This window comes from Mesoplodon mirus (genome assembly GCF_964341445.2).
Source record: "Mesoplodon mirus genome assembly, chromosome: 10".
In the NCBI taxonomy this organism is placed as follows: Eukaryota; Metazoa; Chordata; class Mammalia; order Artiodactyla; family Ziphiidae; genus Mesoplodon; species Mesoplodon mirus.
In genome coordinates, this window is record NC_138986.1 from 8,425,631 (window position 1) to 8,453,279 (window position 27,649).

General features: G+C 44.3%; 1 protein-coding gene across 3 annotated transcripts in view; it reads right to left on the reverse strand.

Moving 5' to 3' along the window:
• FNDC1 (fibronectin type III domain containing 1) overlaps positions 1-27,649 on the reverse strand; it is a 102,260-nt gene that overhangs the window by 27,130 nt on the left and 47,481 nt on the right. For all 3 annotated transcript variants that reach the window (XM_082634318.1, XM_082634317.1, XM_082634316.1), the window contains 10 exons: positions 26,622-26,828; positions 21,975-22,073; positions 20,350-20,467; positions 18,183-18,370; positions 17,356-17,463; positions 14,503-14,691; positions 10,518-13,061; positions 8,637-8,737; positions 6,376-6,487; positions 4,891-5,277 (listed from right to left, as the gene is read on the reverse strand). In XM_082634318.1, the coding sequence (XP_082490444.1) occupies positions 4,891-5,277; positions 6,376-6,487; positions 8,637-8,737; positions 10,518-13,061; positions 14,503-14,691; positions 17,356-17,463; positions 18,183-18,370; positions 20,350-20,467; positions 21,975-22,073; positions 26,622-26,828 (4,053 nt within the window). The remainder of the gene's footprint in view (positions 1-4,890; positions 5,278-6,375; positions 6,488-8,636; positions 8,738-10,517; positions 13,062-14,502; positions 14,692-17,355; positions 17,464-18,182; positions 18,371-20,349; positions 20,468-21,974; positions 22,074-26,621; positions 26,829-27,649) is intronic.

Consider the following 27,649-nt stretch of genomic DNA (forward strand, 5'->3'; position numbering starts at 1 on the left):
GAGGCCACAACAGTGAGAGACCCGCGTACAGCAAAAAAAAAAAAAAAAAAAAAAAAAAAGGTTCTCATTAGAAGTTTAGAGAGAAGGTAAATTCCAGCTGTTTGAAACCCAAGGATATTTGCAAATTATTTGGTTGGTCCAGCTCAAGTGAATTTTCAATTATTCTGTTTGTATTTTCTGTCTTGAGAGTGAGCTGTGGCAGGAAGGAACTGTTTTCCACAATGATTGATGTTCTTCTAAAACATGCCCCAAGGTCATGTTACAAATTGTTGAAGACGTTCAGCTGGCTCGTAACATTTCCAGACACACACGATACCATCAGATCTGCTGTCGAAATGAAACCTGAAAAACAAGGATCACTGGTAAAAGACTTCTCAGTAGAAAACAGAGAATGCCTATGGCTTGGGGTATGGTGTAGATATCCAAAGATGTATAATTAGGTACCATAAGGAATCTGAGATGAAGCAGAGGACGCTGCCTCTACTGCAAGGAGTTTATTATTTAATAGAGAAGTCATAGCAAACAAAAAAGTGTGCATGCGTGTGTGTGTGTGTGTGTGTGTGTGTAAGAGAGAGAGAAGGAGCACCAATATGCTGGAAACAAGCATATAATATGCATCTATGCTTACAGGAATATGCAAACAATATGGCCTCTATAACAAATGCTTAAATTACTGGAATGAGTTAATGACACAAGGTTATTCCCAAAACACTATTTTAAAGCAGTGTTTTCAAGGGAAAGAGGGGCATGATTTAACCAGGGGAGCCAAGACTAAGAGATGTGAAAAGATGATTTTAAAATTGGAGTGCTAGAAACAAAATGTTAGGACTTTGCCAATGGAAGATAATGACAAATGGTCGGCTATATGGGGGTTGAAGAGGGGACTCTTGGAAGGGCAGGTATTCTCTCAGGGATCACAACCCAGGTTCTAAATCATCATCCCTACAACAGCAATTTCAGGTTACTAGGTTTCAAAGTGCCATGGCGAAAATTTGCTTGGTAAATAAATATTGGTTGTGTACACATGGAGCCCCAGCACTTGTGGGTGTACATTATAAACTGAACTACAGTTGTCCCTAGATATACACTGGGACTTGGTCCAGGAGCCCCTGTGAATACCAAAATCTGTGGATGCTCAAGTCCTTTTTATAAAAGAGCATAGTACAAGGAATCCAAGTTTGGTTGAATCCGTGGATGTGAAAACCACGGGACGGAGGGCCCACTGTACACCGAATACAACAAAAAAAAGTACTTGAGAGAAAACACGAACACGAGAGCAGAGCAAGAGGCAGGGAGACACGGTACAGGTGGTTCTGGGAGTGAAGCATGAGGGGGAGAGTTGGGACTGTCGCTCCGCTGACATCAGCATCTGTCCTGAGTCTCACTGTCCCATTTACAGGATGCGTTTTTGCAGGTCGAGGCCACTGGAACGTGTTCAATTAAGAAATGGCAAACTCTACTGTACTTTATAGATAATGCAGAGGATTTTCGTGAATAATTTTGACTGTGATTTTTCTAATTACAAGCTGTCTTTAGAAGCTAATTCCCCGCTAAGATGCTCCCTTCCACCTCTACCTCTCTCCAGGATTAGCCCTGACAGTTGCATTCCAGTGGTGGCTGAAGCGGGGACTATGCTTTCTATTTCTCAGGCAAGCGCCGTGCTTGGCTCAGAGTCACATTCAAGGAATGTGTGTCGAGCTGCACATATGGATAGGAGGTGCATGGAGGCTGGTGTAAGGAAGCCCAGTTAGGAGTAATAATTTGAGTACTGGGCCCATAGGGTCAGCCTAGCAAGGGAGGTATGAAGTCTAAGAAATGTGACGGAGGAAGAATCGGTGGGAATTGATGAGACCTGACAACAGAGATGAGAGAACAAAAGGAGACACGAGACACCAAAGCCTCAGGCCTGGAGAAACGGATCTTTATCCCATCTTGCTCTACCATAAAGATAAAAAACTTGGTTTCCTAATGAGAGGGAGCTGTTTCTCTCGACTGTAATTTCAGGTGGATTGTGCATTAGATTGTGAGGTTTCAGAGGCACAGCTATGTCACCGACTTTTCTGTTTCCCACAGAACCCAACCCATGTGGAGTAGGTGTTAATGATCATTTGCTGACATTATTTTCCAAAATTATGAATGAAGCCAGAAAAACAAAAACAAGAGCTACTCCATCTTCAAATTACCACACGGGATTTCTCATAATGAAATCACTGTACAACGATAAAGAAACACTTATCAAATGAATTCACTAAATCAGGGTTTATCTAGACACAAGACTTAATCGTGCTCACTTTCAATTTCAGAACCTATACACAGAGAGTATAAAAAATAGCTATGTCACCATCATTAGTTATTAGGGAGCTATGAATCTAAACCACAATGAGATACCCCTTCACACCCACTGTGAATGAAAAAGACGGATAATAACAGGTGTTGGTGAAGATGGAGAGAAACTGGACACCTCATACATTACTGGTGGGAATAAAAATGGTGCAGCTGCTATGGAAAACAGTTTGGTGGTTCCTCAAAAAGTTAAACAGAGAGTTACCATTCGACACAGCAACTCTACACAAGAGAATTAAAAACAGGAATTCAAAAAAAAAAAAAAAAAAGAACAAACCTGAACACAAATGTTCATAGCAGCGCTAATCATAATAGACAAGAGGTGGAAACAACCCAAACGTCCATCAACTGATAAATGGACGAAATGTGGTCTCTCCACACAATGGAATATTAATCAGCAATAAAAGGACTGAAGTACAGACATCTTCTATAATGCGGATGAGACCTGAAGACAAGTTATGCTAATTGAAAGAAGCCAGACACAGAAGGACACATTTCACATGATTCCATTTACATGAAATGTCCAGAACAGGCAACTATAGAGACAGAAAGTAGATGAGTGGTTTCCCGGAGTTGGGAGGAGCAGAGGATGGGGCGTGACGACTCATGAGTATAGGGTTTGTTTTGGAGGGTGATGAAAATGTTCTGGAATTTGATACTGGTGCTTGTTGCACAACTCTATGAATATGCTAAAAACTGTACACTTTAAAAGGGAGAACTTGATGGCATGTGATTTCTGTCCCAAGAAAGCTATTATTAAAGATGTTTTTAATAAAAGCAACTATGATTAGAATTAATACTAGGAATGAAATGTTTAATAAAGTTGTTAGTGGAGCAGCAGAAATAAAGAAGGTAAGCCATACAGAAGTATTTCTAAAATCATAAATTATAGTACATTATGATATTGTTTGAGGATGATAGGTTGCTCTCCCCAAAGTTAATTTTTTTTCCAAGACTTTGTACTTATTTTCAGAATGCTGTCTAGAGGTAAATTATTACTTTTTTTTTTTTTTTTTTACTACCATTGCATTTCTTTTTTATTTATTTTTATTTTTTTATTTTTATTGGAGTATAGTTGCTTTTAGAGATAAATTATTACTAACACTTGGACACTAATTTGGCTTGGGCTAGGCTATCAGACGAATGGACAGGAGTGAAGTAAAAAATACACATCTCTATCATGATCTGCAAAGAAAAGAAGAAACAAAAATACCAAGAAAAATATTGACTTTCATGCCAACTAAAAAGCCCCGAAATGCAAAGAACATGCAATAAGGCCTACATCAGAGGAGACAAAAGAAAATGTAAAATATTAATAATAATAGTAGTAGTAATTAGAACCAAATCCAAAATAGTCACTCTTCTGTTTACAACCAATTATTAAACAAATATCTGTTCTAATTATACTTCAATTAAAAAAACGAAACACACCAACCTATGCAGAAGTAAGGAAGATACATAATATTTTCATACCGGAAACCCAAAGGTAAATTCCAATTCGTACTCACTGGGTTAGTTGGTAGTGTGAGAATTTTCTTCCCAATCATCCTCTTCTCCAGTGTGTTCCTTGTTCTTTGGTGTGAATTTTTCAGATATGTCAAATGTTCCTGCTTCTTCGGAACTTGTTCGTGGAAAGACTAACTTCAAACAGAATTCCCAGTTTGGAGACAGCATTCATGTTCAAACTGATTGGGTTTATGAGGTGAATGATGCTATGTAAGAATTCGGGGCATGAGTGTGATTTCCTGAAATGAAGGGTCTTCACTCTGCGTTAGCTTAAAAAGACAGAAGCTTTACAGCCTGCATTGCAATTCATTTCAACCCGAGGGAAAGGGGGTGAATTTGCCTTCTCGAGCCTGAGGCAAATACAGGATGACACAGCAGGGGCGCGGGACAGCCCTGGCTGGGTGTCCCAGAGCAGGGAAAGGGCTCAGTCTTAGCCAGTGGACGACCCCTGCTGCCACGCAAGGATAAGCATTTTCCAAAGGGACTGCTGATCAAACGTGCTTGGGAAATGCTACTTTACTTGAAAATTCACATTGAGACTATTCCACGGTTAGAGTCCAACAGTAAGAAATTCCTTTAACCTTGTTTACAGCACACAGCTAATCACAGAACCTTTTTAAAAAAATTACTATATAATAATAATTATTATTATATTTTAATTATTATTATAACAAGTACTAATCTACTAATATCCAGTGGGACACACTTTGGGAAGCACTGGTCCAAACTAACAATGTCCCGTGTTTCAGCCGGATTTTTGACTGGGGTGGTGACAAGGGTTGCCAGTTAAAACAGAGGATGCCCACTTAGATTTGAATTTTAGAGAAGCTTTCATATAAGCGCGTCCCACGCAATATTTTTGTTTGCTGAGTCTGACCACCCTAGTTGTGACACAGCGTGGTCAGTGAACCCCGTGAACTACAAGCGCCTGCAGCTGCAGCTCTACCGTGCAACCCGACTCACCGCCCCGCAGCCTCTGCGGCCCTAGTCGGCAACGCAGCGCGCCATCACGTGAGTTACCGGTACAACGAAGACGGTTACCTTCCTCGGGGTGGCACTCCGGGATCCCATCTGAGCCCACGACGAGGTTGCCATCCTCGTCGTGTCGCTCCAGGGTCCCGGGGCGACAGGTGGGGATGCGGGCGGTGGGCTCGGGGGTGGTGGTAGTGGTGGTTGACTGCGTAGTGGTTCGGGTGGTCGCTGGGCGCGTGGTGCTGGTCGTGGTGGGCCGAGGGGGCGTGGCGGTCGGGGGTCGCGTGCTGGCGGTGGAGGCATGGGTGGTTGTCTTGACGACCCCCAAGCCCACCAGGGGCTTCCCTCCGAGGCTCAAAATGGGCTTATCCTGGGGACCGGCCAAGGGTTTGCCATGTCGCCCCTGCCCGAAGAGGGGGAGGCCATCGGGGCTCACCACGGGGGTCCCTCCCAGATCTGAAACAAAAATCAAACAAAAGCTGTGCAACAAGGTGAAAGGACACAGAGAAAGCAAAAAGCAAGCGGAAAATGTCTTCTCAGAGGCTTCTATTTTCATCAGTAAAAGGCAAAGAAATAATTAAAGGGACATCAGGTGAGGGAGCAGTATCTGCTGCTATCCAGAAATTTCTAGGCTATTTATATTATCCATGACTCTGTACCCCCTTATATAAATATATAAATATTTCATTGCTATGCCCCATTACCTGCAATAACTCGAAGTGTCCAGTAAGGAAAGTAATTCTTTCCCCCTCTTCATTCCCACCCCTAAAGACTTAAGTGTTACTGTGGACAATAAGGTGGCAAACTTATTCTGTAAGGGCCAGAGAGTAAATATTTTAAGCTTTATGACACCACTACTCAACTTTGCCGCTACAGGGCAAAAAAGCCACAGACAGTACACCAACAAATGCATGTTTCTATGCTCCACTGAAACTTTATGTATGGATAGTGAAATGTGAATTTAATATAATATTCACATGTCACAAATATTATCATTCTATGATTTTTTGGCAGTCATTTAAAAATGTAAAAACTATTCTGAGCTCCCAGGCTATATAACAACAGGCAGCAGACAGGGTTTGGCTTTAGAAGCTGCTTTGCTGACTCCTGCTCTCGGCTGCCCAATCCCAAGAATGAAGTCAAGAGCCACCTTTTCTAGAGGGTGGAGTCTGTAAGAAGACAGTTGGATCAGGGAAGAAGCTAAGTTCTGCCCCCTTCTGAGGCACCTCCTTTCCACATGGCTCAAGGGCCCCCATTAAAATGAGTAGGGGGCTTCCCTGGTGGCGCAGTGGTTGAGAGTCCGCCTGCCGATGCAGGGGACACCGGTTCGTGCCCCAGTCCGGGAGGATCCCACATGCCGCGGAGCGGCTGGGCCCGTGAGCCGTGGCCGCTGAGCCTGTGCGTCCGGAGCCTGTGCTCCACAAAGGGAGAGGCCACAACAGTGAGACACCCGTGTACCACAAAAAAAAAAATGAGAAGGAGGAGAAAGAGAGAAGATGTCACTCTACAGCTAAGTCAGGACACTTTTGTTCCTTAAAAAACACTCTCACTTACCCACAATGGTTCGACCATCTCCTCCTAGTTTAACTCGAAGGGGATTTCCTTGTGAATCTTGGAGGTACCTTCCTTCTCCGTTCAATACTAACCCACGATCAAGATCCACGACCTAAATTCATGACACAGATTAAAGGATATATTGAACATTTCAAAATGTTCACCTTAATCCAACTACATGAACATATGTGAATAGGAAACATTATTTTTGTCAGCATCATTCATAAGGTTTAATAAGAATAAAGTATGAAACAGTCACATTTCATATTATAATTGCTTATCTATATAATATGTAAATTGTTTTAAGTTTCTCAAATATTCAAAAGATGTTCAAAATACTTTTACCATTTAATATGTTGTAGTATGTAAAAAGTAGGAAACAACCTAAGTGTTCATCAACAGAGGAAAGAGATTAAATAAATTATGGCCCATCCATCCAGTGAAATACTATGCAGCCAATGAAAAGGATTTGGAAATTCTATATTTATTGACATATCTTGATGCAGACTTAGATTATAGGACTGATTAGGTTGCAGAACTAAAATATATTCATTTGTGTATATAAACTTAAAAGTGCAGAGAGAAAATTCTGGACAGATTATATCCCAAACTGTTAATAGGGGTTATTTCTAAGAAGTGGTTTGGGATGCTTATCTTTTTCATATATTTCTGAATTGTTTTAACTTCTTGCCATGAACATGACATGTTTCTATTTGGCTTTTAGTGTTAAAAACCAAAGTTGCTATAACAAAACCAATTTAATTTGTAATTAAATTGCCTAGTACAGTATGCATGAAAAATTTTCATATTCTAAGGAATTATAAAACTTGAACAAAAGGTATTATTATCTCTGTTAAGAAACAACTCATGCTCTACACTGTTGGTTCTCAAAGTGTGGTCCTGGACCAGCTGCCCCAGCCTCACCCGGGAACTTGTCAGATATGAGAATTACCTGGCCCTACCCAGACCGCACTGACAAGCCCCCCAGGGATTCTGATGCTCACCAGTGTTTGAAAACCTTGACTCTGCACAATCAGGCCATGGGAGGAGCCCCTGCAAGCAGGCCACTTTGTTGGGTGCTGTCCCAGTAATTAAAATAAAACTTATTTATATAAACCCTACTTTTGAAATCTACTCCACACCGTTTCAATTCAAAATTGTTTACAATGACACTTTGCTTTAATATGCATTCTTCCTTCCCTAAATTTCCGTTCCTTTGAGAAATGATAAAATGGATCTTTAGGTCACCTGTGACTGAAAATTCTTTGAGGTTCTTCAGTATGTTTTCCTAAACCTTATTGTTTTAAATGGGAAGTTTTGACTGGGAATTCTACTATAAATAATTTTTTGAGTCTCCGAAAAAATATTTTAAAACTCTGAACATTGTAAGGTGCTCTGCCTGTCACCCCCAACCCACCAAAAACTCCTAAACATTTATCTTCACCCCAGGAAGTTAAAGTCATTTAGCTTAAACATACATAAAGCACTAATTCTTATTTTTTATTTTGGTCAAATTGTTGGAAGATTCAAAAGGTGATCTGATAAAAACTGCCTATTTGGGGCTTCCCTGGCGGCGCAGTGGTTGAGAGTCTGCCTGCCGATGCAGGAGACACGGGTTCGTGCCCCGGCCCGGGAAGATCCCACATGCCGTGGAGTGGCTGGGCCCGTGAGCCATGGCCGCTGGACCTGCGCGTCTGGAGCCTGTGCTCCGCAACGGGAGAGGCCACAACAGTGAGCGGCCCGCGTGCCGCAAAAAAACAAAAAACAAAAAAAACTGCCTATCTGATTCAGGGATTTTTGGTTTGTTCAATTGTTTTTACCCTGCTTCCTTTTACAAAGGATTTGAGACAATTTACAAGAAATATGTATACTCTTTAATCGAACAATAACAAGAAATAAAATAAAGCTATCAGGCAGGAGTGGGAAAACAGAAGTTCATTTGAGAGGCTGTGCCTCAGGTTTTCTGTAACTGGTTGGCCCAAACATTTGTGTGACCTTCCTAACCAATCAAGGCAAATGGAAACAAAGGCCCATGTCTGACCTAATTAGTTATGAGAAGAAAGCAAACTAGTTAACTCAGGAGAATCAAGGGTTTTTCTGAGCACTGGAAGAAACAATATAGTATAAGTATATTGACATACAAGTGGTTAAAACTAGAGAAAAAAAAAAAGACCGCTTCATTTTTTATTATACAATGCCCACCATTTTTCTCTTCCCAACAGCATGAAAATAATCGGTATGTGTAAAGAAGTTTACCCTACCCACTTTGTTCCTTGAGGGCCATTGATAATTCTTCGTCCACTTGGTTTTCCATTACTACCAGGAAGTACTCTCCCTTCTGCATTTGGTCTTCCATTATAACCTACACAGTACAAAAAAAAAACCCAAAAAACAAACCAAAACAGAAACAAAAAAAATCCAACAACAGAACCTGGTAAATTCATCATTCCTGGAAAGTTGGCTTCATACCAAACTATATGTAGTAACACACCTTTTCAAACAGGAACACTAAACAGAATTTTAAACCAATAGCTCAAATATATTAGATAATGATAGTCTTAAATTGTGACTTCTTCATGACAAATATGAATGTCTATGAAAAGTATGGTGAAGTCACAGTTTTCTGACATTACTGGGGGAATAAGCATGTTCAGCATAAGTAAATTTTCCAGATAAGGCTTAAGACCTTAAAGCTAGTAGCTGTAGCTTTATTTTAGCCAGTTGGAAGGTAGAGGGAAGGAGAGTTGGAAGGATGGGGAAAATTCTCTCTAAAGTGTACGAGATGCTGTCCTGCTCTCCTCCACACATTATATTTAACACGCCCACTATTTCTAGATGACTTGGGTCCCGATCGTCAATTGCAGAGCATAAGCCCACAGAGCTGACTCAAAGCTTGACTTCAGTGGGGCTGCTTGAGAAGTATTTGCTCAGAGAGGAAGTGGTAGGCCCAGCTGGCTGGCCTTAGTTGCTGTCTGTCTGCTCCTTGCACCTGCCCTCTCTCTTCACCTCATGCCCTTTCTGATCAGCTGCAGTTTGGTTGAGGCCTCCACTGGGAGCATTCTGCTCCAGCCTGGCCCACCAGATAAAGTGCTTGGGCTTCCTGACAGCTATTTGCGGGTCAGAGACATTTCTCTCGCTCAAATAGTTAATGAAAATTTAAAATTTATTGAGTTTTTTCTATGTACAAGGGAATGTGGGTTTTACCTCTATTGTCAGGGTCTTAGGTTTTTATGCAAAAGAGTCCGTTTTAATGGAAAACTGAACTCCACGTGGGGTACTGTTCTATGTCTTTACGCTGGGCTCAATTAACAACATATTGCACAGATTAACAAATATTAATACATTCATTCGAAAGTGTTCTATTAAGCCCTGATGCCATGCAAGGAGAGGGTAAGGCACCAGTTAACTGAATGCAGATTTCGGGTAAATACCTTAGATCCTGCCCTGGGGTCCATGTAGACTCCAGTTCACAGCTGCCTACATGCTGTCCTCAACCTAAGTCACACATCGGCCTGCTACTCCGCTGTGTGACATTCGTCTTTAACATGCCTTTTCTGGAGGTTTGAAGCAACATTCACTGATTGCAATGTCTGAGCAATCCTCACCCAAGACATTTGAGTTTGTCCCGGGGTATTTTCAGCTGGGGGTTTTATATGCAGAACAAGCACATGATCCAGCCCACACAGAGAGGTACTCCTTCCTGTGGACTCCTTAATATGCCCTGGCACAGGGACAACTAAAAATAACGTAAAACACAGGAACCTGAGTTTGGCATCATGGCTACGACATATTTTCAGATTTAGAGCATACGTTAAGGAACTCAAAGAAGCAGTATGGGATAGCGGAATGGCCCAGGGCTGTGGAGTTAGTGTTTGGGAATGGAATTGCAGCTCGGCCACTTCACAGCTGTCTGGCCTCCAGCAAACCACTCAGACCCCTAAGCACTGGTTTCCTCATCTGAAGACCAGGAGAAGCAATGCAAACCCAGGCGATGGATAAGAGGATGCGCTCATGTTACATCTGCAAAGCTCCTAACACAATGCTTGGACAGAGCAGATGCTCGATAAAATAAAAGGCTCTCAGGAATTTCTACGAACACTGCTGAGAACCGTAAAGAAAATGTTAAGTTAAAAACAAATTACCTTGTCTGGAAGGGGGTCTCACAGGCGCACGTGAGAAAGGGTTCCGGAATCTTGAGTTCATCATGCGCTGGCGCAAGGAGAGCATAGGGGTGGTGGACGAGTAGACGGCCGGGGCGCGCGTGGTGAACCGCGGCGGGGAGGGGGGAGTCTCCGTGGGACTTGGGGTGGCAGGGCTGCGAGGGGGGTGTCTGGGCGGGAGGTGCGTGGCTCTCGGGGAGCTGCCCGGAGGTGGGGGAGGAGGACGCTTCACCGGGGTGGCGTTCCTGTCCTGCGGGGAGCTCACTCTGGGAGGCGCAAGCTCTGCTTCCCCCTTAGCGATGCTCCCATCCACGTGCTTCTCGCCCCTGGGGATGAAGGAGGAGGGCCACTTTGGAACAGAGGAAGACAGTGGGTCCTTGTCCTTGTCCTTTCCTCCTTTAAAAAACATCACGTCTTCATCTTCCTCCTCGGCCGAGACCGACTGCTGCGATTTTGACGGCAGGGGCTCCCTTTTGAGTGGCGCGGCCTGGGACACACCGGCCTTCCCCACCGCCTGGGGCCCTGCTCTGCCGGGGACCCTGGGGCGGGCTTGGGGGTGGAGGCTGCCGGGCCTGCCTAGGGGGCTGCGCAGGTGACTGTCGCCGGCGCTTCTTGCCGGAGCCTCCACCTGGCGGTGCTTGGGAAGGGACGGGGTGGCGACCTTGGCAGCCTCCGAGTATGCGGGCGCTCGGATGCCCCTGGTCTCCGCTTCTGCGCTGTCGTCGGAATCCTCGCTCTGATTCTGGGGAGACGTGGGGAGCCCCCCGTGGGGGCTGCCTCTGGACGAGTAAGGGTCTGAGAAGGAGGCGCTTTCCTGCGACGTGGGGTGGGGACGCCCGGCCTGGTGTTTGGAAGGCGGACGCCCCTCTTCCTTGCTCTGCGGGCCGCGGGGCTGCTGCTGGGACGCGGAGACGGCCGATGAAGGCTGCTTTTCCGGAGCGGCGGACCCCGCACCCATCCTCCGGGGCACGCGGGTCCCGCGGTGGTGCTGCGAGCGAGGCGCAGGAGGCAGCTGCGTCTGCGGAGAGCCGCCCTCCACGCCCGCGTCGGTGCTCTGTTGAACATCCTGCGCCTTAGAGGGCGGAGATTTGGCCTGAGGATGCGCCCCTGCCCAGGTCGCCGCGGACTTGGGGTTCTCTTCGAGGGGCTCCTTCCGCTGCAGGCTCGCCGCTCTCTGGGGCCCTCTTCTCAGGTGGTCCGCGCCCCGGGAGACAGGCTGCCCGGAGGAGGAAAACGCGTGGTCACTCGCCACGGTGGCCGGGAGCTGTTCGTCCCCTGCCTCTTCTTCGCTGTCTTCATGGCCGCCCAAGCCTCGCCTGTGGTCAGAAGCTGGGTGAGAATTCACCCTCGAGTGAACCCGAGGGGCCACGGTGGACGGCGGGGAGCTGGAGGTCCGTAACCGGGGTCCTCGGCTGCCACCAAGCCTATGCGGATATCTGCCGGGGGCAGCGAAGGGCCTGTTCCTGAGCGCACTGAAATGTCCAGAGACAGGCGCCCGGGACCGCACCGTCGGGGCCGTGGCTTCAGCCTGCTTCCCTTTCTCTTCAGCATCACTGTCACCGCCGCCGTCCGACTCATCTCCGCCTTCAGAGGCCTGTGTCCTTGAGGAGAGACGAGAGGAGACCGAGGAGGGCTGGGTAGCCCATAATGGCGGGGTGGACTTGGCGGCTGGGGCATCGTGACCATCCTTCCAGCCCCTGGAGAGCGGGGGCCCGGGCTGTGGTTGGGTGGGCAGCAGCCGAGATGGCCCCGCGTGGGATGGAGACAGTCTCGCGGGTGGGGCTGAAGCCCTGGAATTTTCCTCCCCATCCTCAGAGTGGGGCGCCCTCCGAGCGGGCAAGGCTGGTTTGGCGCCGTGGTTCGCGGAGCCTCCGTCGCGCAGGGCGCCCCAGGCTGGGTGCCGGGCGGGCGCCAGGGCGGGCCGGGCGTGCGCTGCGCTCCTGGGAGGCGGCTGCGGGGAGCCTGCGGCTGGCCCTTCCTCCTCTTGGCCCTCGGAGTCATTGTCATCAGAGCTGGAAGGGCGGTGAGCGCGGCCCTCAGGGGGTGTGGCTGGGACCGAAGAGGCGGAGGGGGGCGAGGAGCCACGCTTGTCCGCGCCGTCCTTCCGGGGCAGCCCCGGCGTTCGGGCTCTCCCTGGAGCCCGCCCCGCAGGCAGGACCGGGTGAACAGGTCTACTTGGTGGCCTCTGCTGGGGCTTCTGGCCTTGGGTCTCCGAGGGCGAGGTTGGTGGGTGCCCTCGGGAATCCAGCGCTTCCTCCTCGGTGATTTCTGTCAACTGAAGATCCACCCCTCCACTCTTCCGAGGGGGAAGCTGGGGTTTTCTGGGCAGCCCACCATTAGCCAATATTTTGTTCTTCAAGTCAAGAAGCAGGTTCTTGACATTTCTCCCTTGGGGAGAAACAGGCAAACGAGTGTGTTTTGAGGAAGCTGGAGCTTTGGGCGAAGATGAGGAAGGCTCGGGCTCTTCAGGCTTGGGAGGATCTTCCGTGTCTGCTTTCTGATGAACATCAGACTCACTGGTAGGGGCTGTAATAGATTTTAGAGAATTTGATGTCAAAGAAGAGAAGAAATATGAAAATGAGTCAGATGGCAGTATGGAGGTGTTTAAAATTAGTAATAATAATTGATAACTTTAGACATGACACTTTAGACATGACACTTTCCCAATTATAGCAATCTCTTTTAAAGTTCTATTTTGCTTTAAAGTAATATAGTCCTAGAAAAGAAGTGTATTGAGTTTCTATAAATTGACTCAGGCTGTGTATGCCACGTCTTATTTGAAGCTGGGCTTTTCAGGCTTGTGATGAGTACTTGGAAGTAATTGAAATGAGCACTTGGAAGTAATTCATTGATTTTGTAAGCACAAAATCTTATATAGGACTTTCTTAATATAACTGTCAAGATATTACAAGTGCATTATAGTCATTCTTTACAATGTAGGCAAGAAATACGCACAAGCCTGGCTCAAAATGTTGAATGATCTATACTGAAAGCTATACAGGGACGTGTTGTGTGTAATTTGCAAACGACTGGGGGGAGCTACAAATCTGTAATTTTTGAGGCATGACAAAGAGTCCCCTATTCCACATAACATGTCCTTACTTGCTTTTTTCTTGCTTAAAATCCCTTTTATAATGGATACATTTGTAATCCCACAATAAAGCCTAAAATAAAAAGACCCCTGGGGTAGGTAAAACATTATATTACGTGTACCCTATAATTTACCCTTTATTGAGAGCAGGATGGAATGCGGGAAGGGATGCTGTAAGGGGAGAAGGACTTATATAGCAATGGGGGATCCAGAGAGAGCAAACTTCATCTATTTCAGGTTTTTTTAATGATAGAACTGTGCAATAATGCAGTATACTGTGGATCCTCACAGCATATAATGAGGGAGAAAGCTCCCAATATCTGGTGTAAATGTAGACAAGCAGGAAAGAAAACACAGTCCAGAAACACCCCACTCCAATTTTGGTTTTTGTTAACCTGCTGGGGTTTGATACTGAGTAGATAAACAAGGTAACTGAAATTCTTCTGAGTAAGGTTGCACCCCAAAATAATGGCATACAAACAATAAAAATTTTATGTGCCATTTATTCATTAAAATGAACTAAAAATGTCACATTCTGCCTGTAAAAATGTTCTTTCCCTGTCATCATAAACCCCAAATTACACAATGATATAAGATGAATCACATAATGAATATATTAGTCACATAATTACTACATAATTCATAATTACTATTATAATAGTAATCAATGTTATTAGCCATCAATAACATTTTAGCATTTGGGGAGACCAATTTCTAAAGGGACCACAAAAATATTATAGACATCAATAGGGTACCTTAACCCCAAAATTCATCAACAGAGCAGTTCTAAACCCAAGAGTATGATTCAAAGTAACACACCACAATTAGCAGTAATGAAGAGAGAGAAAAAGCCACAAATACACAATGCTTACTTACTTGTTGGCAGAGCGACAATGAAGGCTTTGGAATGAGGCCCCAATCCTCTCCTGTTTGCGGCCCGGATTTTGAAAAGATAGCGTTCCCCAGGCTGCAGACCATCCACTAGGGCAGAAGTAGTCTCTCCAGGATAGGTGAGGGACTTTGCTCCAAATGGTTTGAGAGCCGGGGCGTATGAAAGAATGTATTCTGAAATGATTTGGCAGACGGTTGGAAGGAGGAAACTGAAAACAGTCCTGTGTCCAGTAGACAGACTGTATGGGCAGGATGAATTAGAACGTGCATTACTAAAATTAATTCTCTAGCGATGCACGCCAAGTCAGTAGCTGGAGCATAAAGACACAGTAGAAGGTGAACTGGCAATTCAATCAGGCTACCAGACAGGCCTACGGAGTCAGTCAGCTAGCAACTTTCCATTTACAGCAAACTAAATATATGGACCCCAGGAGGCCAGTCTTCATACATTTACCAAAAATATTTACCCTTGTGTTTGGGTTTTTTCTTCATTGTGTTTATTTACTAATTTACTATGACAGGCTGTATGCAGAAGACATGAAACCACAGGAAAAAAGATGACAATTCCTAGGAACTGATTCTGAATAGCTGCTGACGCCTCTAAGAGTTCCATTTTATTAATCTGGGCTATCTGCATTTGTGCATTAAGCCAGATAAATTCCATATTTGGAATATAATTTCACTTTTGTAGGAATTACAAAAGTTCTTAATATATTCGGATAAAGATTTTTCACAGTATTTAAAACTGTGAGGAAAAGTTGCTGAGTCACGGATTTATGTGATGTTTAATGTCTCCATCCTTAATTGGCTATATCGATAAATATATAATGCCCTGGGCCTTTGAAAATCATAGCAAATTCAGTCCAAGGGACTAATATATCTCTATGCTTATATGGAAATACTGCAACATAAGGAAGCCACATTTTAAAGCATAATTTTCACCCTCAACTAAAAACTGTCATGCCTATTTTCCTGCCAATGAACTCAAGATTTACAAAACTTATCAAATTAATATGAGTAGGAGCTAACCAAGAAAAATAATTTAAATTACAGAATGACCAAGCAATTACCATACTTCCTAGGGGAGCATGGATGATCTTTCCTTTTCCCTAAGCTCTAATCTTTAAAAAGTACATTTGCCTGAAAAACAAAAAACAAGAAAAACCAGCATTCTTTTCTCATTGAAAATGAACAAACTAGTCATTTGTGGTGGTCAAAAGTAAGAATTAAAAGAACCCACTGTCTACAAAATTTTGTAATTCTGATATTTTTTTTGTGGATTCAATTCATCTGGAAAAAATTTAACCATGTCCAAGTATATTCTTTTATTATGTTTTCTATTTCTCAGGCATAAAAAATGCCCCAGGATAATTATGAATTTACAATCCTACCACTACACCTTTAGGTTAGTGAGGTACATGAGTTCTTTCAGACATAAAAACTCAGTAGCTATTTATTACTTCTGGCAATATTTAATTGACTACCAGGGAGCTTCTTTTGCCAAAGAGCTATAAATATAAACTAAGATGTGGGAAAGAGGAAAAAAATAAGTGGCATGGTAATAAGGTCACCAAAGGAGCAATAACTTTTTTTTAATAACTTCATAATTTTTTTATAAAAAAGGTAGTCAGCTAAAACGTCTTTATTCGAGTTTCAGAAGTCTTTTTAGCATCACAATAATGATACAGAAGCCAATGTTCAAACTGTCATAAAAAGAACGATTAAAAGGGGGTATCCTAACTATTTTTTCTCTTCATTTGTTTCTGATTTATTCCACTGAAAAAAATGAGCAAGAATAGTACAATATATTCTTTAAAAACACGGGAAAGCATTAAGTTTAGAAAATCCTATCCTACCTCTACCTTCCGTAATTTCTACCGTTCAGTGAAAAGATATCCTTATAGGTCAGAAAAGATAACTTACAGTTGACTATAAAACAGAACCACCCAATTTCTTCAATTAAGAAATTCTCAAAGACGATCAGTGATAATTTTCTGAATTTTCTTAAGCTTACACAAACTTTCCATATTATAGTTTTCTTCCAAAATCAAGCAACAATAAAAAGTAGCCTTAGAGTACATTTGTATAGGTGATGTCAGGGGAACCCTCAACACCACCGTTTTAAGTGTCTCCAGATAGACTTCCAAAAGGTCCTTAAATGTTTTTACATTAAAAAGAAATTATCTGCGCTTTTATTTAATGTTCTCAACAGACCATTTTAATATTTAGTTGTGGATATTCTATGCTATTTTCATTTTTTTTAATCTATAGTATTTTTTTCTATTTTAAGGTCATATTTTCCTCAACCGCCCCCCACCCAAAATCAATTGTTCAAAATGCTGACAAATAGGGAAAAAGTCTATTTAACATTTTATTTTATTACTTGATTTTCAAGCCCATTAAATATTCATAGTCCCATTCGAGACATTTATGGTCCCATGGGATTTCTGCTCACTCCTACCTGCCATGATCTTACTGGCACCATGAAAAGGCCCACAGCGTGAAAAACGGGGTGTCATTTTGTTTGGTCAAAGGTTATGATGTCACATCCATACAATTAAAAACAGCCCTCTTGATAATAGCATCAAAATACCTGCATAGAGGGAAGATGAAAAGTCATCTTCATGATGACCTGGGTCTTACTGACAATGAAAACCCCTCATGAAATACCCTTGTCCATTGCGTTAGCACCCCACATAGGTATGTTGCTTCCCTGTTGCTTGTGCAGTCACCAAGCCTGCGATTAGAACCCGTTTTTATCAGAGTCAATGTACACAGCTCTCTTTGGGGTATTTCACTCTCACGTGCTTCTTATACTTTAAGTAATGAGGTTCCTACCTTTCACTTTCCCCTCGGTCTCAAGCAGTGCATCCCAAGCTACAGTGACAGCCGTAGGTTTGCCATTGACTGGCCAGACGGTTAAATTTTCAGGAGCTGTGGTAGGAGCTACAAAAGGACAAGGATCCAAGGTTTAAAAGTGCCCTTATGGGTATTCTAAAAGTAAATGACACGTGGTCCCTACATACACATTTTTTATTGCAGAGCTACTGTGTTAATTTTTATTATACACGAGAGAAAATTCTCCACTTGCTCTTTGTGTGATTTATATCAGTTTTACCAACTCATATAGTAAGGTTAGACATACATAGGGAAATGCTTTTAGGAATTCAGAATTTCCTTTGTTGCTGAAAATTGAAATATACAAAGAAGATGAAAATCCAGTTTCAACTTCTTTTGAATAAGGTTTCTAAAGACACAGTTTAAAAGAAAATAATTGTAGTCTTAAATATAGAACAAATTTCTCCCCCCAAATCAAACACAACCTCAGCCTTAAAAGAGAAGAGTCTCTCCTCTATTCTAGAGCCATGTGTTGTCCAGGGGCATTCACACATACAGTGGGGATTTACGGAGGCTCCACGTGGTTTTAATGTGCTCCACATGTCAGAATAACATGCTCATGAAAATAGCCAGTGAAGAATACAACATGGACCCAAGGAAACTTCTTTGTGTTCATACATAGAAACGCTTCCAAAATTTAGGGTTAATGTTACTTTGAAAAATGCCTCTGCTGCCCTTTATCACTACTGGCGTCTTAAACTGTCTTTAAATCTTCTTTTAGTGGTAATTCCCAAGTTGAAAGTCCAAAGGCCATTTTGAATACAGACCAGATTCTGGTGTTCTCTGGAAGACAGATGTACTCCATTTGCCGTCTCGTTCACCCTGTGAGATGCGGACTGCAAATTCATACATGGTGTCTGGAATCAGGTTCTCTATCAGCACTCGTCTGTTGGAGACCTGCTTGTAATCCCACCTTGCGGACTCCCCCTTTTCTCGGTAGCGCACAGTGTACTGTCTGTAAGAAAATGCAAGGCAACAGCACACCCCTCTGACCAATTCTCTGCACCTGGACACTGGATTCCTTGATGTTTTCCCTTCCCCACAGTGATGACTTTTGGAGGTAAGTAGAGAAATCAAAGAGGAGAAAATTCTAAACTTTTGACTTTGTTATTGGCTCAAAGATCTACTTAAGTTCCAGGGAGATGTGTCTAAAATAGCCCAGAAGAGATGGACCTTATTGTCTTTTCAACACCAAAATGTCTTATTGCTCAAAAGGTCAAGCAGCGATTAAAAGGAAGGGATGGAAGGGAGACTGTTTTTCTGAGGCAAGGGCCTTATTAGGGGTGTGTGTGTGTGTGTGTGTGTGTGAGTGTGTGTGTGTGTGTGTGTGTGTGTGTGTGTGTGTATACACTGTGTGTAAGACGCAATATTAAGAACCAGAACTGGCCCAAAGTACCTTGGCTCTCCAGAAAAGAAAGACAAGAAGACTCATTTCATGCCAAAGCAGGCATGTTTTCTATAAGTTCTATAAGGAAAGGCACCATGTGGTTTTGAGTAGACGTATTACCATGAGATGGAACAAAAATGTGTAACAGAGCAGGAGAGAGGCGCTTATGAAAGGAACTCTGCTGTGTGATTATCAGGCAGAGAAGTACGGTGTGACCCAACATGGTCATACTGGGCAATCCCCGACATAAGACATCCTCAACACTTGATATTAAGAGTTGCAAATGACATTTACTGCACTGCTTTTCTAAGAAGTTTTCTTTGTGGCCACTTTACAGTAGAAAGCATTTGATGCATTAAAAGTGTGCTATTCATTACGATATTTAATTAGTTAGGATAAGACTTCAGTTGCAGACACAGCATACCAATTTGCAATAAAAGTTCTGCTAAGAAAACTCAAGCCCTCTTGTTTTCATCAAGATGTTGGAAATCAAAGTCCAGTGGTAATCAGGAACACTTCATATTGGGGGAGGCCCTATGGCTTGGGAGAGAATCACTATGCATTTTCTGAGGTCTTTGACAAGAAGCAGATGTCTTTTTTTTACTAGCAGACAGTAACAGAAGCTCTATCTAGTACAGATAATATATCTAATACATATCCAATGTATAATATTTCTCTATATAATATATATCATATACACACACACACACACACACTCAGCATTATATTCCATTCATCTTCTAAAGTATAATCACTTTTCCTGGTTGCAAATAGGTTCAAAAATTAATACATAGTGACTAGACCACCAAATCTTTGGCTTTCTCTTGGCTATGTACACTACTTAGTCATTTAACACACAAAATTTTTGTGACTCTGTTAATCTACCACTAACTAGAAATGGCATTCACCAGTGGCCTTTTTAGCACAAAAATTATTTTAACCTTATGGTTTTTCCTCCATTGCTATTGCAAATGAATGTAAAAACCAGAATAGCATAGGATCGTGGCTTAAGACAAAATATGTGCACTTTGTTACACACAGAGGAGCTGGACAGGAAGCAGTGCAGTGTCCGAAGACTGTCTAAAGAAGAACCACTGTGTGCAAGGCATCAGACAGACGTCCACCACTCTACACAGGACCCTTCCTGCTGCCGCTCTTCCCAGATAACAGGAAGACGGTAAGACTCCTCCCAAGATGGACCCACGTCCCCTGTGCGTGAACAGAACATTCATGAGACAAAGCAAAACACAACTGGGGGCAAAGAAAGAAAAAGAATCTAGGAGAATTCCAAACACAAGTTAAGACTTTGAACACATGAGAGGTGAGGTCCTGCTGTGTGTCTTACACAAATCTGATTTGTGGGCAATGTGTACCACACTCGAGATTAGCTAGACTGTCATACAACAGTCTACCCATCAGCTACGAAAGAGGTCAGCGTTCACATATGTCCAAAAATACAATCGTTCAAATAGATACACATCTCTTCAGGGCCGGAAAAACCATGTCTCTCATATAGAAAATAAAGACAAAGAAAGAAGGAAAGGTACCTTGATGCAACAGCTTTCTTCTGTTTTTCCAAAACAGGATCCACCCAGGCTACCAGCACAGATTGGGACGATATTACCCGGACATTGATGTCTTCAGGTACATCCAGTTCATCCTCTTCTGCAATGACAGTTGTGCACATGGAAAGGCTGTCCCCAACAGTAGGCTCTGCCCTGAGTCCCTCTGGTCCCCAGAGTTTTTTTTTTTTAATTGCTTATGCTTGAGGTAGATAAAATGAAATGAATAGAAAGTCAAGCAATTATTTGACTGGTCAATGCAGAAAACCCAAAATCCCCGCTCTTCCTCTTCTTAAACACATTCTAAGCTGCCTAACTCAATCGACATAAGAAGAGTAGCACAAAAGGAGGTGCTTTGCCCTTGGTCAGAGATACTCCAAATCACTCAGCGTTTTCTCAATATACAGTGTGAGTTTCTGGGAAATAATGCAATTTTTATAGGAGGCAAAAGTTTAGGGGAAGAAAGGGTCAATTCAGAGCATTTCCTGGGCAATCATGGTATGAAATAAAAATTCTAGCTCAACGATTGCACAAGTCACATTGAGTCCAAGGTCCTCACAAATTAGAATCTGTGATTCCAAGGCAGATTAAAAGTAGTACTCAGACAGAAAAGAGAATTCAGTTTGCCAGTTTCCAATGGAATACAGTAAAGTCACAAAGTTTATAGTTTTTGTTCAATCTGTAACACTGAGACTCACAAGATGTCTTCAGTTTTGCTTTTAGTCTCTTGGAATTTTGGGGGTTTTTCATTTGTTTTGTGTTTTTCTTTTCATCTTTCAGGGATCATGTTTCAAAAGGATGTGGCTTTCAGTACAAGTAGGGGAAGGTGGAAATATGTAGCCTGTTAGAAAAGTGATACAGGGACTTCTTCTAGAGCAGCAATTAAAGAATTTTAAAAGTGAAACAACATACATGTGGGATTTTTCTTATACAACGTACCATTATAATATCAGTATAAAAGTATAATATATAGATATATGCTATATTGTATAATTCAAATAAATTGTGAATTCATGAAAATCATTACGCTGTAGGTTCCCTCTTTAAATTAAGGCACATGATCCAGAAAAGGTATATTTAATTTGTTACTATATGATTGATATAAAAAATATCTGTTGAATGGATGTGGAAAAAAGTATCCCTTAGTAAGTAACCAATGATCAGGCTACCAGCAAGACACTATTACAGTTTTTCTCACTCTTCTCAATGCGATTTTTAGGCAATTTTAGCTGAAATAAAGTGTGAGTGCATCTCTTGCATGCTGCCCCCTCCACACCTACTCTTCTTTCTCTCCCTTTGTTCCCAGTCTCTCACCAAGGGCAGTTTATGCATGGATCAGACTGAGCCTGTTAAATGGAATAAATGCTTGGCACTCCTATCATGACAGATCTGAAGCCATTCAAACATACACAGAGATAGATTTCATCACAAGAACACTCTAGCCTCTGAGTAGAAAAGAAACACACATGCCTCCAAAATGTGACCAAGTCTGCCCTGCTGTTTCCTTTTATACTCAATAAAATCCATGTGCATTGTCGCTCAGCCAGCATCATTTAGAAACAAACAAGCCCTAGACCATGGCTTGACCAGACGCATCCTTGGAGACATACCTGAATTCTTCCGCTTTGTTAGGGCAGCCCTGTAGACAGGCTGACTCTGACCCCGGGAGTTCAGGGACTGCAGTGAGACCACGTACACTGACTCGGAGGCTGTGGACCAACAAGCAAGGGATGAGGTTCTGCAGCTGGTTTTCTGGAAAGCACACCCTTGCTCATCTGTGTTCCTCCCCCTTTACCTTCTCATCTCTCTTGGGCATTCCTACTTATTCAGGAAAACTACAGGTGAGACCAAGAACTGTAGGAACTAAACTCAAAAAGAACACGATTTATGTCAGGAAATGTGGAAGGGATTTTTACCTATAATTCCTGAAAAATGGGTTTCTAGCTCATTAGCATCAAAGAAAGATGAACAATGTTTAAAAAAGAAATGAATGGAATATTTACCCACACAATTCCCTAATTTTTTTTTACCTCCAAATATAGAGGAGGGAATGACCCTGTTTTTATTTGTCATCAAAAAGAAGGGAGAGAGACAAGAAGAGCCAGTGCACCAGGCTTGCAGCCCGGATGGGATGCTGTGCCCTTCGAACTGAAATCCTCAGAACGGGGTCTCCGAAGATTAGCTAAGGGCAAATGGAAGAGTTTAAATTCATCCTTTATTTCTGGATTGTTCTTTCAGTTAGTTCACCTCCACCCCACCCCCCAAATTGTGCATTGGGCCCACTAATGTCCAACTTACCCGAGACTTGAAAACTTCATTTGGAAACAAATTACAATAATGAACTAAAACTTACAACTCTCAAGTGCTATGGAATCACGGAGTCTGAGACCCCAGTGAAACCTTGGCTAGCTTCCAATTTGACCTTCTTAGTTTACAAATAAGGACACAAAGCCATAAAAATGGATTGATTTGCCTGAGGTCACACCCCTAAAAGGACTCATAATCTTCCCTAAATCTAAAGTTGCTAATGCCCAACCCCAGGTTCTATCGACCTAGTTTCCTGTAACAGCCTTGATCAATTCAAGAATAAAAATGAGGCAACCTGACACACTTCTAACGCGGATAGTTATATCATCAGGTAATACCTCAGCACATTAACAAGGCGGCACTAAGACCCTAAAGGAAACTTCTAACACTGGTGTCATGCCTGCAGGAATTGCAAACTTCCATATGGCAGTGGAAAAATAAACCTGTCGTTTTTACAAACAGCATGTCAAGTTAAACATAAAAGGAGACCCATGCTCAAAAACACTCACACTGAGAGCCCTGTTTATGTAAAGTAAACTTCTGTAGTCTAATCACATTTCAAGGGAAGGGGCAATACTTGACAACCTGCTCCTTCCCGTGTGTGTGTGTGTGTGTGTGTGTGTGTGTGTGAATACACACACACACAGGGCAGGTGAAACTCATACTGTGACATGAATAAATTAGTTAGACTGAGGCTCTCACGTCTTATTCTGTCAGAGAATTTTGAAATATATGTTTTCCAAAAGGGAAGAATCGAGTTTGTAACGCCTGAATTCATAGAACATCAAACTGAGCTTCTCAACACTGGAGTCCTTTCAGGTCTGTTCATTTCTTGCTGCTATTGGCAAGTACACCAAATGTCCACAAAGGAAACACTCTGCCATTCAGCACAACCCAGGAACGTGTCTAAGTAACTAAATGTGAAAAGCGGTGGCTTATCATTGATCAGGAACCACCAAGAAAAGAATAATTTCCCATGACTGACTCTTTTACGTATCTGCGATGCATCTCTTAAAGTTCTTGGATTTGCTGAACGCCCAGGTTCTTGACTTGCTGTGCTCTTCAAGTCAGCTGGGCCTGAGATGATCTCGAAGGAACAGTCTACACGGCAGTAAGCTGTAACAGTGGTTTCACACGTACTGGGTCTAGTCTCTGTGCTGCATTAAGCGTTGAACATCAATTCTTCATTTAGTGCCAACAAAGCCCCACGAGGAAGCTACTCTCATTGTGCCCCTTTCACAGCTGAGGAACCAGCTCAGTGGGGTGAGATGACCCCAAGGTCCTGGCCTAAATGCAGGACTGGTCTCACACCCAGCTCTGTGTGGCTCCAAACCCCAGGCTCTTACTAATGCAGGTGAGGAGGGGCGGGGCCCAGGGCTCACCGGGCACTGATCCCAGGCCTGAGAAAGCCCCTGACAGCTGGGTATGCACCAGTCCATCTCTTTTTCATAGAAATATAATAAAGACACCATGGTATAACAGCACACTTCTTTCTGTGCTCCTGATGATTGAATAAAGGGCAGAAATAAAATTTCCAAAGTGATGGCAGCGTCACCAGCCCAGGGACCACAGGACCCCAAGCCCCAACCCTCCCTGTCAGAGCCACCATTTTCGCTCACTTCCCAACCTCGGTGTAACGTGGCAGAAACTACTTCGGAAGGTCCGTGGAAACTTTCTGAAGGACTCCAAATGCACACCTGCTCATTCTTCATTACTGTCCGGCTCCCACCTCACCTGGGCTGGCTACCTCCTCTCCCTCTGTATTCCCATGCCCCCAGGGACTCCTTTGACCACAGGATTCAACACTGGCGCCCTCCCTCCCCTCGCAGAAGGCCCAGAGCTTCCTGCCTCTGGTGCCTGCTTTTCCCTCTCCAGCTGCTTTCACAACGGTGAGCACTGCGCACCCTGGGTACCGTCTGCCCTTGTGAGGGACCGCCGGGGAGCTGGTACCCAGCATGATGCCTGACATGGAAGATGCCCAGGAGGACATGTTTAATGAATGACTCCGAGGGCAGGGTTTCTGCTGACAGGACCACAGGCCCACCACTTTTCTCCACGTTTCCTTAACATTTGGCCATTCCTTGCAGTACCACACTTTCAATGGCATCTTGGTCATCAATGGAATTAAAATCCTATGCAGGGGCTTCCCTGGTGGCACAGTGGTTGAGAGTCCGCCTGCCGATGCAGGGGACACGGGTTCGTGCCCCGGTCCGGGAAGATCCCACATGCCGCGGAGCGGCTGGGCCCGTGAGCCATGGCCGCTGAGCCTGCGCGTCCGGAGCCTGTGCTCCGCAACGGGAGAGGCCACAGCAGTGAGAGGCCCGCGTACTGCAAAAAAAAAAAAAAAAAAGAATGCAAAACTAGTGACTACTTATCTGCTGATATCCTGGGTAGAATTTGGCCTGAATCACCAAAACAGAGCCACTTAACCTGCACAGTACAACCACTCACGGCAAGGGGTAGGCCCAGGAATGAATGAATGAATGAATGAATGAATGAATGAAGAGTCCCCAAATTATTCTGTGGCTCCAGGTGCTGAGCCTCTAGCTCTGGGTCTCACTGCTAATACTGAAGTCAGGCTTCACGAAGCACGGACAGCTCGGATTTCTCCATTTGCTCCCACGATCCCTCTTGTTTCCGTGTGGCTTTGGAGCAGACAGGTAGCTAGTCTCTTCTGGCTGGAAAAAGTCTGGAGTCTATTTTGAGGCTTCAATGCCATGCCTGGCTCACCGCTGCCTGTGCCACCACATGGAGACCCCGTAAAGCCCACAGAATGCCTGGCTGACCCTGTGCCATGAGCACCCAACAGACTTTTCCAACAGTGGGTGTGTGAGCAGAGCAGTGAAGGTAACTTCGGAGAATCTTCCAGGGAGCGAGTGCAGCCTGGCCTCCCGCTCGGTGTCTCCACCAGCTCAAATCTGCCCAGGTCAGCCTCCAGCCCCTCACTGTGTAGTCTGGGAGCCAAGCCACGCCTGATGACCGCGTCGTGAAGAGACCCTCGTTCCCACTGGAGTCTTGGGAAGGCCCAATAAATCACACCCTCTTCCTTGCCTGACCACTGCTCCAATTAGAAAGTGAACAAGAATAAGCAGTGGAGGCCAAACTATCTATGGCTCGTACAAACTAAGCTGGAGAACACGGGGCAGGTGTACGTTCTAACACCAAAGCCCAGAGTCAGACAGACCTTGCTGCCCCAGGAGCCCTGGGCCCTCCACAACTCGGGCACAGAGGGGCAAAACAGAGTGTGTACTCTGCAGCCTGGCTTCCCCCAGAGGAGGCGATAGGGAGGGACCGGGCCACGCTTGCCCGGCGCCTCCTGCCAAACTCATCACGTAGGTAAGGGGCATGAGGGAAGGGAGAAAAGCAGAAGTGTTGCACGAGTGTTGCAGTGTCTCCACCCCCAAGGAAGCGCCAGGCGTGAGGGATCATTGCTGCGCCCCTGGGAACGTGGTCCGGGTCCACCGTCCAGGCCTATCGAGGAGCAAGGCCAGCAGAGATCAGGCCTGGAACCAAGCAACCAAGCACATAACCTCTCCCGGTCACAGCCTCCACGGCCTGTGCTTTGATGCTTTCTCCACCCAGTGAGCGCTTGCAAAGAGGAAGGAGAAGGCAGGCAGGCTTGGTCCGCAGGCTCCATCAGCTGCCACCACATTTCATCTCGATGGGACGCAAGGTCCAGTATCCCAGGATCTAAGACGCAGCTTAGAGAGCAAAACGATGAAAGCAGAGCCGTGATGGAAAAGCATGAGCCCCGCCCCCGCACGTCCAGAAAAGTGACCCAGTGCAACTGGGTCCGGAAGCCGCTGAAGGGCACTTGTTGGGCAGCCTCGTCCCACAACGTGATGAACATTACAACTGAAATACGACCTTCTGTCACGAACAGGCTTCAAAATCTTGAAATGACAGCCAACATCATTAAAACATCAAATAGCAATGAACACGAAACTCACCTAGCTTTTTAATTTCGTGCGTTCGCTCATCCCTCGTCAGTGGAACATAATTCATCTTCCGGCCACTTTCTCCGTAGCCCAGAAGGAAGCCCCGTGATCTGCGTGGACTCTTAGCTCCAGACAGGTGAGGCGCCTTCCACGCCACGGACAGCTGGTCGTTGGAGGAGCGGACTCGGACCCGCAAGGGCTTGTTGGGCACGTCCTTTTCTTAAAGAGGACATGACACAGAGACCATTAAACAGCACACCCTGGAGCTCACCATCAAGGATGGAAAGCGTATCCAAAGACCGGCCACCACAATGAGCAGTTGGGCTTAAAACATCCATTTTTGGTATCCAGTTCTAGTAAGAACATCCTTCCCCCAAGGGCATCGACACTCCGTGTCCACGTTCCTCCCCACACTGCACACGGAGAGATCTCAAGGACTCAAAGTGAAAACATACTGTGTGTGAGACTGCCAGCCAGAAATCTTGGATGTCTTACAATGTTCCTTTTCATCTATTTCCTCTTGCCCCCTTAAAGCCAAAACTATATATCTTCTAGTGAAAGCAAAAGGTCAGCGTGAAATATAGCAAACACTTTCATGCTATTTTTAACTGCCCTCCTGGAAGCTTTTCCACTATACAGTTGAAAAAAAATGGGCTTTCCTTGTCTTTATGGTGAATCACTAAGAACTAAATACCGCTTTCTGGTCTTGATCTTAATTTCTCTTACATGTCCAAGTCTTGCCCCTTCAGACAAACCCAGCTGCTATTCCCCATGTCTGTTGTTGCCTGCCTGCTAAATGAATCCATTTAGAGAACTCTTCTTACTAAACTGAAAATCTCAAGAATCGCTCTAGGGACTTCCCTGGTGGCTCAGTGGTTAAGACTCCGTGCTCCCAATGCAGGGGGCCTGGGTTTGACCCCTGGTCAGGGGACTGTATTCCACAGGCACGCTGCAACTGAGACTCAGCACAACCAAATTCAAAAAAAAAAAAAAAAAATCTCTCTTACTGTTAACATTCTCAAGGCAAGGCATTCCAGTGG